Source organism: Nanorana parkeri, unplaced genomic scaffold (genome assembly GCF_000935625.1).
Source record: "Nanorana parkeri isolate BGI_ZX_2015 unplaced genomic scaffold, ASM93562v1 scaffold1836, whole genome shotgun sequence".
NCBI classification, from domain to species: domain Eukaryota; kingdom Metazoa; phylum Chordata; class Amphibia; order Anura; family Dicroglossidae; genus Nanorana; species Nanorana parkeri.
This window is the reverse complement of record NW_017308104.1, coordinates 164,494-177,580: the sequence shown is the minus strand read 5'-3', so window position 1 is coordinate 177,580 and position 13,087 is coordinate 164,494. Positions and strand designations below refer to the sequence as shown.

The window sequence follows — 13,087 nt, the reverse complement described above, 5'->3', positions numbered from 1 at the left end:
ATGAAAAGAGGGGGGGGGGGGGGAGGGGTAGGGAGGGGGGAGAGGGACAGGACGTAGACAAAGTGGCCTAGAAACTTTGTTAATGTTTTTTAGGTTACATTTCCTATGCAAAAGATCCCCAAGTGTTTAAAAAAAACCTGTGCTGAGAGGAATATGCAGGTTGCCATTACGGATCTGCTTGTTAAGAATACAAACTGCCTGCCTGTCTCTAAATTCTATACTTTCTGCGCCACTGCCCTGAACAAGCTTCTAGAGTGAAATCACTACTACTAATCTACTTAACTGAATCAGTGCTTCAAAAAGTATTTAAGCTATTGGTTTAGCATGATAGCCAGGCAACCACCATTGTTTGATATAGAGGTAAGCAACGGCGGCCTCCAATTTTTTTTTCCCTTCAACTTTACTTTAAGGCATTTTTTTGATCAAAGTTTTAACTTTGAGCTGCTTCTGGCAACAGGTGAAGGTTAACTCGCAATAGTAGAACTTGTGTCCTGCTATGTGGCATCTGGCTGCTTCAACTAACAAGAAACTAAGGGGTCTATTCACAAAGCTACCAAGGATCTAGCCGTAGCTTCGGCTGATCTTTCGGGTAGCTTCAGCCCCAGGACCCCTTCAGTTCAGGGCTGCTGTAGGGCTATTCACTATAACCCGTACAGCCCCCAAAGTTGGCCGAGGGACTCAGTCGAGCCAAAGGCATATGCTTCAGCCCCACTGAGCCCAGGGGAAATTCAAATCCGGCCGACAGCCTGCTTCTGACAGCTGGGCGGAGCCAGCCGTCATCTCATGGCTGGCTCCGGCCACTTGCAGAGAGATCAGCTTCCCTGGTTACCAGGTAACCAGAGACGCCGTTCTATCATTACACTGAGAACCTGTCGGAGCTGCTGCAAAATCACTGACTAGAGCTTAGGAGATCCGGCAGTGATATGAAAGCCGACTCTGCTAAGCTCTCATCCTAATGACAGAACAGCGTCTGCTGGTGTTCTGTCATTAGGATGAGAGCTTAGCAGAGTCGGCTTTCATATCCCCACCAGCTCCAACAAGCTCTAATTCTAATGACAGCTGGTCCCGACCAATAGAAAACAGTTGGGCGGAGCTAGCTGTCACTGCTAGCTCCGCCCAATTGTTTTATATTTTAGTTTTTTCTACTTTTTTAACTGTTTTACTATTCTGCTCGGTACCACAGAATAGCCGAGCCGAATGCCGCTCAGCGGCATTCGGCTATTCACTCACTGCTGTTCGGCATCTATGAGAATAGGCCGAACAGCAGCGAGTAGCCTCCTGGAGGTTCGGCTCAGCCGATCCAGATATTGGATCGGCTGAGTCGAACTCCTTCTGCACTTCAGGTCGGCCGAACATGCTGAGCATGTTTGGCCGACCCCAAGCCACCTGATGTATGGCTGAAATCAGCCGTACAAGCCTGAAGTGAATAGCCGAACAGTGTTCGGCTCACTTCACTTCAGGTCGGTTGTTCACTCGGCTGCTCACGGCAGCTTTGTGAATAGACCCCTAAGATTGCTAACAGGTGTTATTTTAGAGCTAGTCATGAAAATCTCATGTCTCAATTTATATTTCAGAAACAGGATTAAATAACAGGTGAGTGTAGAACTTTTTAGAACAGTTCTTTTTTCAGGGTTTTAGGAATAATAAAACACATAATTGTATTCAAATCAGGTGCTTACCTTAATTGGAGTATACCATTTTGTTTGATATGCTGATGAGCTATGTTTAGGTTTCTGAGATTTCGGTTGCATAGGCATTTCCTCTTCCTCTGGCATTGTTACAACAGCATTTTTGGCCATCTCTAACCTTGCACCCTCCTCAGTAGAGCCTTTATCTCCCCAACGCACCTAAAAGAGACAACATATGAGCAAGAAATCATTATGAGTTACAAGCAGAACCAGAATATTTTATGAGCTAAATATATTAACATATTTTAGTTCATGTATTTTGAATAAATAAAATAAGTATATTTTAATTTGACACAGTGCAGTATGTAGACAACATAACCATAACTCAGCTTTTCATATACAGTATGTCAGATTGTTATAAATCTAGAGTTCATTGTGAAACAAAAGAGGGAAAAGTCTGCACTACTTGACAGTAGAGAAAAAAAAATTTCACAATATTGTGATATTTGTGTGCAATATAGTGCAAGAAGTGAAGCAGTAACGACTCTAAACTTTTAAGTTTTGGATAGAGTGGGTAGTATTTGAAATAGGGGTTGACCGATTATCGGATCTACCGATAATTGGGGCCACTATTTACAGACTTTCTAGTGATAAATATTGGTCAATAGTGATCTATATTATCTATAATAAACACTGTGCAAATTTCTCCTTCAGATCCACCTCTGCTGCTTTGGGTTGTTGCAATAACCAGCCTGCTATTGGCTATTGCAATTTGAAATAGCCAGTAGCAGCCTAGCTATTCATTCCCATGCTATCTTTTTTCTTTACTCTGGCAGTGGCCGCTGTCAAAATGAAGAAAAAAAAAGGATAGCAGGGGAATCAGCAGATAGCAGGGAAGCTAATGCTGTTTTTGTTTTCTTTGTATTCTGACAGCGGCCGCTGTCAGAATAAAAGAAAACAGGGAATCGGCCGATATCGGACAACTGCCTGCTGTTTACATTCATTCCAACAGAATATCGGTACCTGGTATCGGTTATAGGCCTGAAAGGTGGCCAATAATTGGTATCGGTACCAAAAAAATCAATATTGGTCGGTCCCTAATTTAAAACCTTTGCCAGGGTTTCATTGCTGTCTGTATCTTTGTTGGGAAAAGTGAGTGAGAGGTAACATCCTTAAAATGAATGGAAATCCAATATCAGATAATTTTTACTATTTTCACTAGAAGGGTGTTACTCTTCCCTCTTTTTCTTCTGACAACTGTTAACTTGTGGATATGTGCTCGCTAACAGGAAGTAGCTCTTTTCCACTCTATCCAAAACGAAAAACAAGTTTTGTTGAAGTTAAGCGTTAGAGCTGAACTCCAGACAAATATTAAAACACCAACTAATGCAGTTACATATCCATTATAAAATAATATGATGTAAATCCAGTTTGTAGAAGAACCTAAATTAGACGTGGTATACATCTGTTGTATTCCCTCATCCCTTGTAACCCCCTGCAGAGCAACATTCTGGGAGAGGAGGAGACTGAGCCAATCTGGTGTGCTGCATGTACATGGGCTGTATAAGAACATGCTGACAGGAGGAAAGGGGTGTGCACGCACAATGTGTAAGCGGAGGGGGTGAACTGCTGCTGCTTCTTAACTGTCCATTCATGAGAAGAGGACAGGGAGGTGACCAAGCTGTATTGCTTAACTACAGCAGAAAAGAATAAGGCCACTAGGCTGGCTGTGCAGTCTGGCAGGGCTGTATAAATCTCAGAACAGAATGGACATACATACAAATCCTCTGGCAGGTAAAACAGTATCTGTATTTCAGTTGTATATTTAGCTGTTTGGCTATAGTTCAGCTGTTCTATTTTTGTTTTTTTCTTAATCTATATATTTTTATGGAATTTTCTGATGCTTTACTTAGGCAATGTTGTGCCTGTTGTTTGCATCATACTATTATGCGGCACATAGTTTATTAAGTTACAAGTGCAGAAAACAAATACTAAAATATTATCTTGACTATTACATGTGTTTAAGTAACATGACTGGTAGAGATGGATGATTTAGGCAGAACAGCCATGAGTTCTTGTAGCCTATTAGGCTTTTTTTTGCTTCAGGGCTGGAATCCTATCCTCCTTTAAGTACGTTTCACATGATACAACCATAGGCATATCCGGAGTCAGCACATCTGATATGCACATGCATTTTTCAGATCTGTGACTCACTATTTACTGTAGCAAGGATAAGAGCGATGGCTCAGTCCATGAATTCTCTTTACAGTGACTCTGCAATGTTAAAAAATGTAAAAAATCACCACCTGCAAAATAAGAGGGTTTAAACTCACCTATACCACTACCTGTCTCTCTGAACTTCATGCAATGCTAGGGCCTCTTCATGATTGACAAACTTACGGGTGTGTCAGATACCTGAACCCCTGCTGTGGTTCATCTTGAACCACCTTCTTCATTACTACAGGACACAGTAGTGACATTGGGGTTAGAGAATGGAACAGGGTGCGTGGCATGGGACACAGGCATCTGACACTTCTGCAAGTGTCAGATGTGAAGAGTCTACCAGAGGCTGTAACTTTTCAACAAAGTGAAGATTGTAGGAATGGGTGGCAGGAGAGTGAATATAAACTATTTTGTAGGTTGTGCTTTTTTTTACATTTCTTTAATTCAGCAACATTTACTTTAAATATACATGTAATTACACCAGTTAGTCTTTCTTTAATCGAAGAAAATGTCTATTTCATGATAAATTATACTGTGTAAAGCAATTTCCTTCATCTGTAGAGTTGATCAGATCATGTCCCAGATGACAATGTGACCTGGATATAGAAAATTAGGCTGAATTAGTGTCTGAATTGGAGTTGTGTATACATTTGGAAGGGGTGGTTTAGGTCAGTGCCCCCCAACCTTTTTATCGCCGTGGACCGGTCAACGTTTGATAATTTTACTGTGGCCCGCTGAGGGGGGGACGTTGATTGTTTATATTTTAGATTGTTTTGATTTAATAATTTTAATTTAATTGTATTTAAACATGCCTTCAAAATAAAATACAGTTACACCAAATCCCCCCCCCCGCCACATATCTATGACCCCTTTACAAGCCCCCATCCACATATCTATTATCCCTCTATAACCCCCCTATCCAGATATTTCGCACCCCTCTACAAACTCCCCCATCCAGATACCGACCAACATATATGTACCCAGCTCCTGCTGCTGCCTCCTCTCCCCCCTCTCCCCCCTCCCACACTCGGACTTACCCAGCCAGGGAGTTGTGTGCACTCACTGCAGGGGGCGGGGATTGTGACACACACGTCTCCTGTGACTCACCTCCCCTCCCGCCGCCTGTTACTATGGACACGGCCGGGAGGGGAGGTGAGTCACAGGACCCGCCCCCTCACTGTGAAGCCCGTCAGCAGTGCGGGGCCCCGCGGCCCGGTACCATTTGATCCACGGACCGGTACCGGTCCGCGGCCGGGGGGTTGGGGACCACTGGTTTAGGTGATTTGATTGATGAACAGCTGAGGGAACAGATATTTTTATTTTTATAGACAGTGACACTTGGTTTTTTACCAAGTTGAATATTAAGGTTGCAGAACATTCATATGATACATTTATTTTGGAGATTAAGTTATTTGAGCATGCAGAAAAGCCATACTATACTCTTTCTATATTCATGTACTTTTTTTTATCAGGACTGATTACAGCCTTTGTTATGAATGTATTACTATTAGTTTCTAGGTCCAAAAAGCCCAAAACAGCTGTATGTACTGCAATTCTAAATAACAGGCTCTAAATAAGGCTGTTGTTAGGGTGTTAGTCATAGGTGCATAAAGAAATGTGCTCACCGCTATCCTAAAATAAGGTTTTTGTATTTTTGCTAGAAGTGATGGCACGGAATATACCATCTGTTTTTTATACAAAAACAAGTAATTCTGTGCTTTGCGATGCTATTTATAATCAAATGTACAATTTGTTTATTTTTATAAGTACATTACCTTATTTCCTACTGCATGTTTTAACACTAATTTCTACTTCTCAGCTCTACCTACTGAATTTTTTAAGTCCATTTCATGCTTTCAAGTCTGGGAGACATAATATGATTCTACCAAATGTAAAGCTAAGCTACAGCTGAGAACTGAAATACACAGTTGAAATACATATGTGATCTGACTTCAAATATTTGTAATTCTTCTCTGCTACTTTTTGTACACCTCTGCCAGACAGTATGGTTAGGCTGGTGACCTTATCTTCTCCTTTGCAGCTAAACAATAGAGATTGGTCACCAGCCAACTCAACCTGTACAAAGAAGGAGCAGGAGCAAATTGTTCATCCCCATGTTTAAGCATGTTCAGAAATTGAGAGGAGCAGTATATACACAGCAAACCAGAGCTTTGTTTAAGGGCCCATTCATATTAGTCCATGCAATGAAACTGTGTTTCAGCAGATGGGCTAGTGTTCTGTGACAGCTGCGGTAGCGTTCATTGTATTCGCACGGCCAGAAGCTGTCACCGATGACATTTAAAAAAACAACTTTATTGGAGGTGTACAATAAGTACACACCATTCAGGTCCCCACACAGCAGCCATGTGGCAATCTGCGATAGCACTGCACGAAAATGCAGCATGTGCGTATGCCGCTCATCACACCCATATTGTTGTGTGAATGGGACACATAGAAAACAATTGTTTGCATTGATCTGGTACAGCACAGTGCAGATAAGTTAGAAAAAATGGTACATGCATGAATCTATAACAGATTATGCAGATTAGCTATTAGAATACCTTATAGGGGGCTGATTTATGGAATACATTTGGGGGGAAAAATGAATTAACTCTTGCACTAGGGCTACTCCTGCACTGCAAGGGTTAACTGCTTTTTGTCTAGGGATTAAAATAAAAAAAGTTATACTCTCCTGAACCTCAGAGCTGGCCGGATGTGACATGGATCCCTCCAGCCCGTCTCCTCTTACACTCCAGCGATGATATGCCCCTCGGCGCCCTCACATCCTATACACAGTGCATAGAATGTGATGACTTGGGACTTCTTAAAATGCTGCAGAGGGGAAGGGTGAAACTGGAAGGACCAGTCTAATAGCAAGCCATCTCGGAGGATCGGGTATGTGTATTTTTTTAAATTGTATTCCCTAGATCAAAATGAGCAGTTAACCCTTGTAGTGTTGGGTTGCCCCACTGCAAGGGTTAATATAAATTTCCCCCCAGAGATGTTCTTTAAAAATGTGTTCAGATATTACTAGTTTATGTAGCAATGTTTTAAGTATTTTATGAAATAATTAAAACATGGTTTGTTATATCTGTTCAGTTTTGATGTTACAAGTAATACAACCAGTTAAATAATTTATCTTTATTTTAATTTTTAGCGTCATATGCAATTGAACACTATAATAGATGCAGAAAAGGAACATAGTTCCCAATTTTTAAACAAAGAATTCCCATTAAAATATGTTCACTCTGTCCATATTCAGACAAACATAATGTAATCTAGTATTTTTCAGAGTGACTTGGTTTCTTTCTGACCCATTTTATTATTGAGGATGTTGGTTCGTAAGGGAGCTTTTTGTTTTTGTCCATCCTCATAGAATCTGCTGTGTCTGAAACTAATTTCTTCCATAACTCTAAAACAAAGCTCCACACATAAGTGGAACGGAAATAGCATGTTGTAATCTCATCTGATGTACAGTTCAAATGAAAGAAACAAAGAACATTCTTTCATAACCTCTTTATGAGGGAATGACAAACTGATGTCATCAGGACATGTTCCACAGCACGCTTATATTTAATACAACTAAGGCGATGCAGCTGCAGAATTATGCTTTTATTCTGTGGTTGCAGCTCTCTATCAAATGACTTCTAAACTGAGAAAAAAGTGCAATACGGAACTGTTTTTTTAATGTAGTATTTGTATTACGTTCTATGTATTATAATATTTTTAAAACAGCAGGCTCTGAGAGATGACAATATTGAAGCATTATGGACACTTTATTAACAAGATAAAGGGAACAATGCTGTATCCAAACCTATAATAGTCAATCAGAAAGTGAACAATGCTGTATCCAAAAAAATAATAGTCAATCAGAAAGGGAACAATGCTGTATCCAAATCTATAATAGTCAATCAGAAAGGGAACAATGCTGTATCCAAATCTATAATAGTCAATCAGAAAGGGAACAATGCTGTATCCAAATCTATAATAGTCAATCAGAAAGGGAACAATGCTGTATCCAAATCTATACTACTAGTCAATCAGAAATCAATTTTCACTCCATTAAAGCTGTAGTCTAAGCTTTTTATATTTTGCCTTACCTGGTTCTTCCGTTACCGCTCATCAGCATGCTATAGTAAATGCTAAAATAAACCTTTCCTTTCTCATTATATACCTGATTTTAGACCCAGGGGCATATTCACCGGGTCTCTATACTTGCAATGCAGGGAGATCTTGGCTAATGAAAGAAGCTGGCAGGGCACTGTGCATAGCTTCCTTTAAAACATCACCGCACCCAGCCTCAGTACGCTTCTCAAGAGTCCTTAGTCCTGATGCATACAGTGGGTGGGAGGAGTTGTGTAAATATTGAAATACCTTGATGTGTGGATATTTGGCAGATTGGGCATTAGCATGCAGACTTCCCTAGGTAATTTCTGCATGTGATGGCAAAATTCCATGATTGAAAGAATTGAAATCCACTGAATAAAAGTGATGTGCTACCCCTACACTGCAAGGGTTAAGTGCTTTTTTTGTCTAGGGAACTCAAACTCACCCGAACCATGATCCTGGCTGGCTCCTAGACCGGTCAAGAGTCATCACATTCTATACAGTGTATGGGACATGAGGATGCCTATGGACATTCCATTGCCCAAAGCAGAGAAGGAGACAGGATGAAGGCACTGGTCTAGGAGCCAGCCAGTGATTGTGGTTCAGGGTGAGTATAACTCTGTTATTTTAGCTCCATAGACAATATGAGCACTTAACCCTTGCAATGCGGTGGTAGCCCCACGGCAAGGGTTAATATGTTTTTGCCCAGAGTTCTTCTTTAAAGACAAATAAATGCAACAGTTAAAAAAATAAATAAAATAGTTTGAAACATGAAAATATTTTCTCAATATCCATGGCCTGTTGGGTCTTCCTATGTGTCTTTCTATCAAAATATAAGCATGGCCAAGGCAGGACTAATATACAAAGGAGAATGGCCCAACAACATAGCATGCTATCAGGACAACCAGATGAAAGTTCATCAAGGTGTGCAACAATCCACTCCTTTTCACATAATTAATAAGTAAATAGGACACTTGTTCTTTCATAAAGCTTATATATATTACAACTGTACTCCTATAATACAACTTTATAGTGAACCAGAAAAGATGATGCTACAAACCTCCATTCTCTTAATGCCTCCAACACCCCGGCCACCATAATAGCTAGCATCAACTGTGGGCCATTTCTTATTAGGTGTAGGTGACTCTGGTTCCTATGTACATCAAAATACAGAAAGTTTTTATACACATTCTATTAGAAAACATCAGTAAGTTATTAAACATAATTAGCATCATTATAAAAATAAGTCTTTATTATTTATCTATGCATTTGATTTGGAAAAAAAAAACCTTTTCTATTTTAGGCTTTTGCTTATGAGCTTATTTTTTTGTGTGGTAAATACCAAGGGCATCACACTTCTGTCTGGTATTTCCTTTACTTTCATCCCCATTGAATAATCATTCCCTATTTTCCATGAACTCCACATGGAAAAGAATATAGGGAAGCAGGGAACAACATTTCCCAGCTTTGACTAATACATTACTCCAAACAGGGTTACTGGTAACTCATGCCATGCCGAACACATTATTGTACAGGAAAGTAAATTGATTAGACCTACTGAGAAATTGTCCGATGTTTTAAGAGATCATAATCTGTATCTGTGATACTATGTTGTTATTTCATCTTAGGATTCCATAGTATCCTATGATGGAACCACTTAAAAAACAAAGTATCAAATTAGGGGAGGGGAAAACAAGATAGAAAACGCATTTTTTTAAATTCCCAACTGAGTACAATAACAAAACCGAAATGCTACATCTTTATATTTTACTCATAAATAATGCAGTTTTTAGTTTAAAGGATATAGGTAAGTACCAGAGGTACGCATTTATCATCTCTAACCAAAGCAAACTAAATCTAGATGTGCTTATTACAGTTATCATTCAAGTTTACTAGATGTTATTAAGCTAATAGATTCAACAAACAATTAAGTTAATTAACAGTGAAAAATAAAAACCTAATGTACCTCTTCAACTGGTGCTGGTGGTGGAGGAGGGGGAGGATCTTTGATAACCTAGAAAAAGTAAATAGAAACACATTAACCCAAACTGAATTTTCCAAGACCTACCATGTGTGGATTCAATCCACTCCACACTGCAATTCAACTGAAGAGTAACTGATTACTGTAAGTAATTATTATTCAGAGGATTATTCAGCAGTATACTTTTGGTGAAGCAATACCAAAGGTGTGTGCAATTAATTACATCTTTCTACTATTATATAACAGGCTATAAGCAACGGTTGCTTTACATGTAGAATTAAGTGCAGGCAATTCAATGTTCAGCACAGAAGCTTGACTGAAGCTGCCTTTGGAGCCAAGATCTAAGAACGGGTTTATAATTCATAATATTTAAATTAATTAAATGTGATCTGTTGATTTTTGTTTTGAATAAATCTGCAAAAAATTAAAAAAAGAAGAAAAAAGAAGAAAAAAGGAGATATGTTGTGTAGTGTGATTGTTGCTTCCCAACTCATAAATATTTGAGCCAACAGGGCTGTTCAAAAGGAAGAGACACACTGTACTGTAATACAAGTCAATGTACTGTAGCAAGAATGGTGGTTGGTGATGTTAGCAATAATTAATCTGCGTTGAACTTTGTTTTTTTTTTTATTACAGGTTTCCTGGAATTGAATTTAGTAGATATAAGGATAAGCATTAACCTAACAACAATGTAACAATATAGTTACAGGGGTCTATTCACTAAGCTGCCGAAGGATCTAGCCGTAGCTTCGGCTGATTCTTCGGCTAGCTTCGGCCCCAGGACCCCTTCGGTTCACGAGAACCGAAGGGCTGCTGTACGGGCTATTCACTATAGCCCGTACAGCTTCCGAAGTTGGCCGAGCGGCTCAGTCGAGCCGAAGGCATATGCCTGCCTCAGTTCGGTGAAAGCCGAAGCTGGCAGAATGGCCGGCCAGTGGCCGGCCGGCCGACCGACAGCCTGCTACTGACAGCTGGGCGGAGCCAGCCGTCATCTTATGGCTGGCTCTGGCCACTTTCAGAGAGATCAGCGTCCCTGATTACCAGCTGTCATTACACACTGAGAGCGGCCTCTCCGTGTTCTCAGTGTGTAATGACAGATGGCGTTCCTGGTTACTTGGTAACCAGGAACGCCTTCTGTCATTCCTCCTCTGGACGCTATGGGAGTCTAATAGGCTCCCGGCCGCCCGGGAGAGAAACACTTTCTCCCAGAAAGGTTCACTCTGCTCGATCGAGTATAGTAAACCTTTCCCTGCTTGTTTTTTTTTTCTTTCCATCAGGTCCCCCTCTGGTGATTGACAGCAGCAGAGGGTGGGTGCAACAGCTAGTTTGTTATTGACTATTGCAAAATTAAATATCCAATAGGAATCTAGATATGCATTCCTATGGTGTGTTCTTTTTTTTTTCTTTTTTCGGCCGACCCGAAGCCACACAAAGCCACCCGATGTACGGCTGATTTCAGCCGATACACGGCTGGAATCAGCCGTACCAGCCTGAAGTGAAAAGCCGAACAGCGTTTGGCTCACTTCGCTTGGGGTCGGTTAGTCACTCGGCTGCCTACGGCAGCTTAGTGAATAGACCCCACAGTGATTTTGTTAATGAACTCTGCAACAACTGTTTGCTGCCTTTATTCATCCAAGAGTCACTCTGACAGTCTACTGTGAGGACTGAGCACCACAGATTATACTGGGGCAGCTGCTTTCCCAGTGTAATCTAAAGGTATGTTTCCTATTGATGCCCTTGCCCCCATTTACTGCAGCATCCTCCACACCTATGTCATTTGTATGTTTGTGAATTAGCAGGAGTGGGCCAAAGCAGAGTTTCAGTGCTAATTGTTCCTACAATTCTTGTTCCAGATTTACCTATTTAAGATCAGTATCTACTGTATATTTCCAAGTCATCTCCACTTCAACAGTAATTTCTTTTTCAGACAAGCTTAAAGTGATATTAAAGTCAAAAGTTTTTTAATGCCAGCAAAAATGCTGCTTAAATCTCTTAGAATAGATGCTGCTCCTTGATGTTTAAAAGTTTCGGTTTCGTGTAGGATCACCTTTCTCTTGCAAGCTTCCTATGGAGCCACCCATGTTTGTACTGGAAAGCTGTATGTCTACACAAACGCACAGGCACAACAAACCAAGTCACTTCCCTACCCCTGCTCCTTCCACCTTCCTTCTCCAAGCTAGTAGATGGATGGCTGCTAGAGAATGCGCTCTCCCTTGTGATCTTGTACTTGACAGGAAGTTCAGGTAAGCCGAGCTGAGATAGTTTCAGCCAGCTGTTTGGAAACATGATGACTGTGGGTGCTTGGGCAAAAATGTAAAGAAATACTTTGCAGGGCAATTTATATTTGTTTGATCTGGAATTATCATTGTGCTTTGTTTTAAGTAGTGGTAGCTTGCTTTAAATATATGTTACATATGTTAAAAAGAGAGAAGCAAGATTGCAATTCCATGTATACAGGAAGATGATGAAACAGTAGATAATTGCAAAACAATTCAATTTCCTTTTTTAAACACTGAAAACATGTAAAACAATACCCACAGCTTATACATGCATTACCAATAGATTTTTCTTTATGAGTGCTTTTAGAGACAAACGATGATTGCTTTGATGTTGATTTATTTTCCCAGCTTGAATAACAAATTAAAAATTGCATTTATTTTAATCTGGCTACACTTAAGATATCTAAATGCAAACGCTGTGCATCAACAAAAAAGTATATTCACTATATAAGAGATTATAAAAGCTACAAATGTTAAAACTATTATCACTACTCTGCAAGACAGCGCTTTGGAAATGCAACCATCAGCAGTAGAATGAAACACATTAATTTATAGATTAAATGGAATATTATTTTATATCTAAAAGAAATGTAATATTTTTTTCTGCAGTGGATTAACATATAACAGATGACAGACTATAATGGACTACGAACCACCAATTTAATTTGTAGTGCATTTCTAAAATATTTTAGTGGGAATGGACCAGGTAATGCTTCACTGTTAAGCTGTTAACTGCTACGATGGTCTCCTCTAAAACATAAAGGCAATGATTTTACGGAATTTGCAAACATCTGGCTCATCACTTGTGTTCAAGACACCATATGCAGGACAATTTTTATTGACTGTCTTTTTATTGTCTCTTTTCTGGC

General features: G+C 39.9%; 1 protein-coding gene across 2 annotated transcripts in view; it reads right to left on the bottom strand.

The window, feature by feature from the left end:
* Positions 1-13,087, bottom strand: part of ANTXR2 (anthrax toxin receptor 2) — a 175,852-nt gene that overhangs the window by 50,664 nt on the left and 112,101 nt on the right. For both annotated transcript variants that reach the window (XM_018571779.1, XM_018571780.1), the window contains 3 exons: positions 9,925-9,972; positions 9,019-9,111; positions 1,680-1,847 (listed from right to left, as the gene is read on the bottom strand). In XM_018571779.1, the coding sequence (XP_018427281.1) occupies positions 1,680-1,847; positions 9,019-9,111; positions 9,925-9,972 (309 nt within the window). The remainder of the gene's footprint in view (positions 1-1,679; positions 1,848-9,018; positions 9,112-9,924; positions 9,973-13,087) is intronic.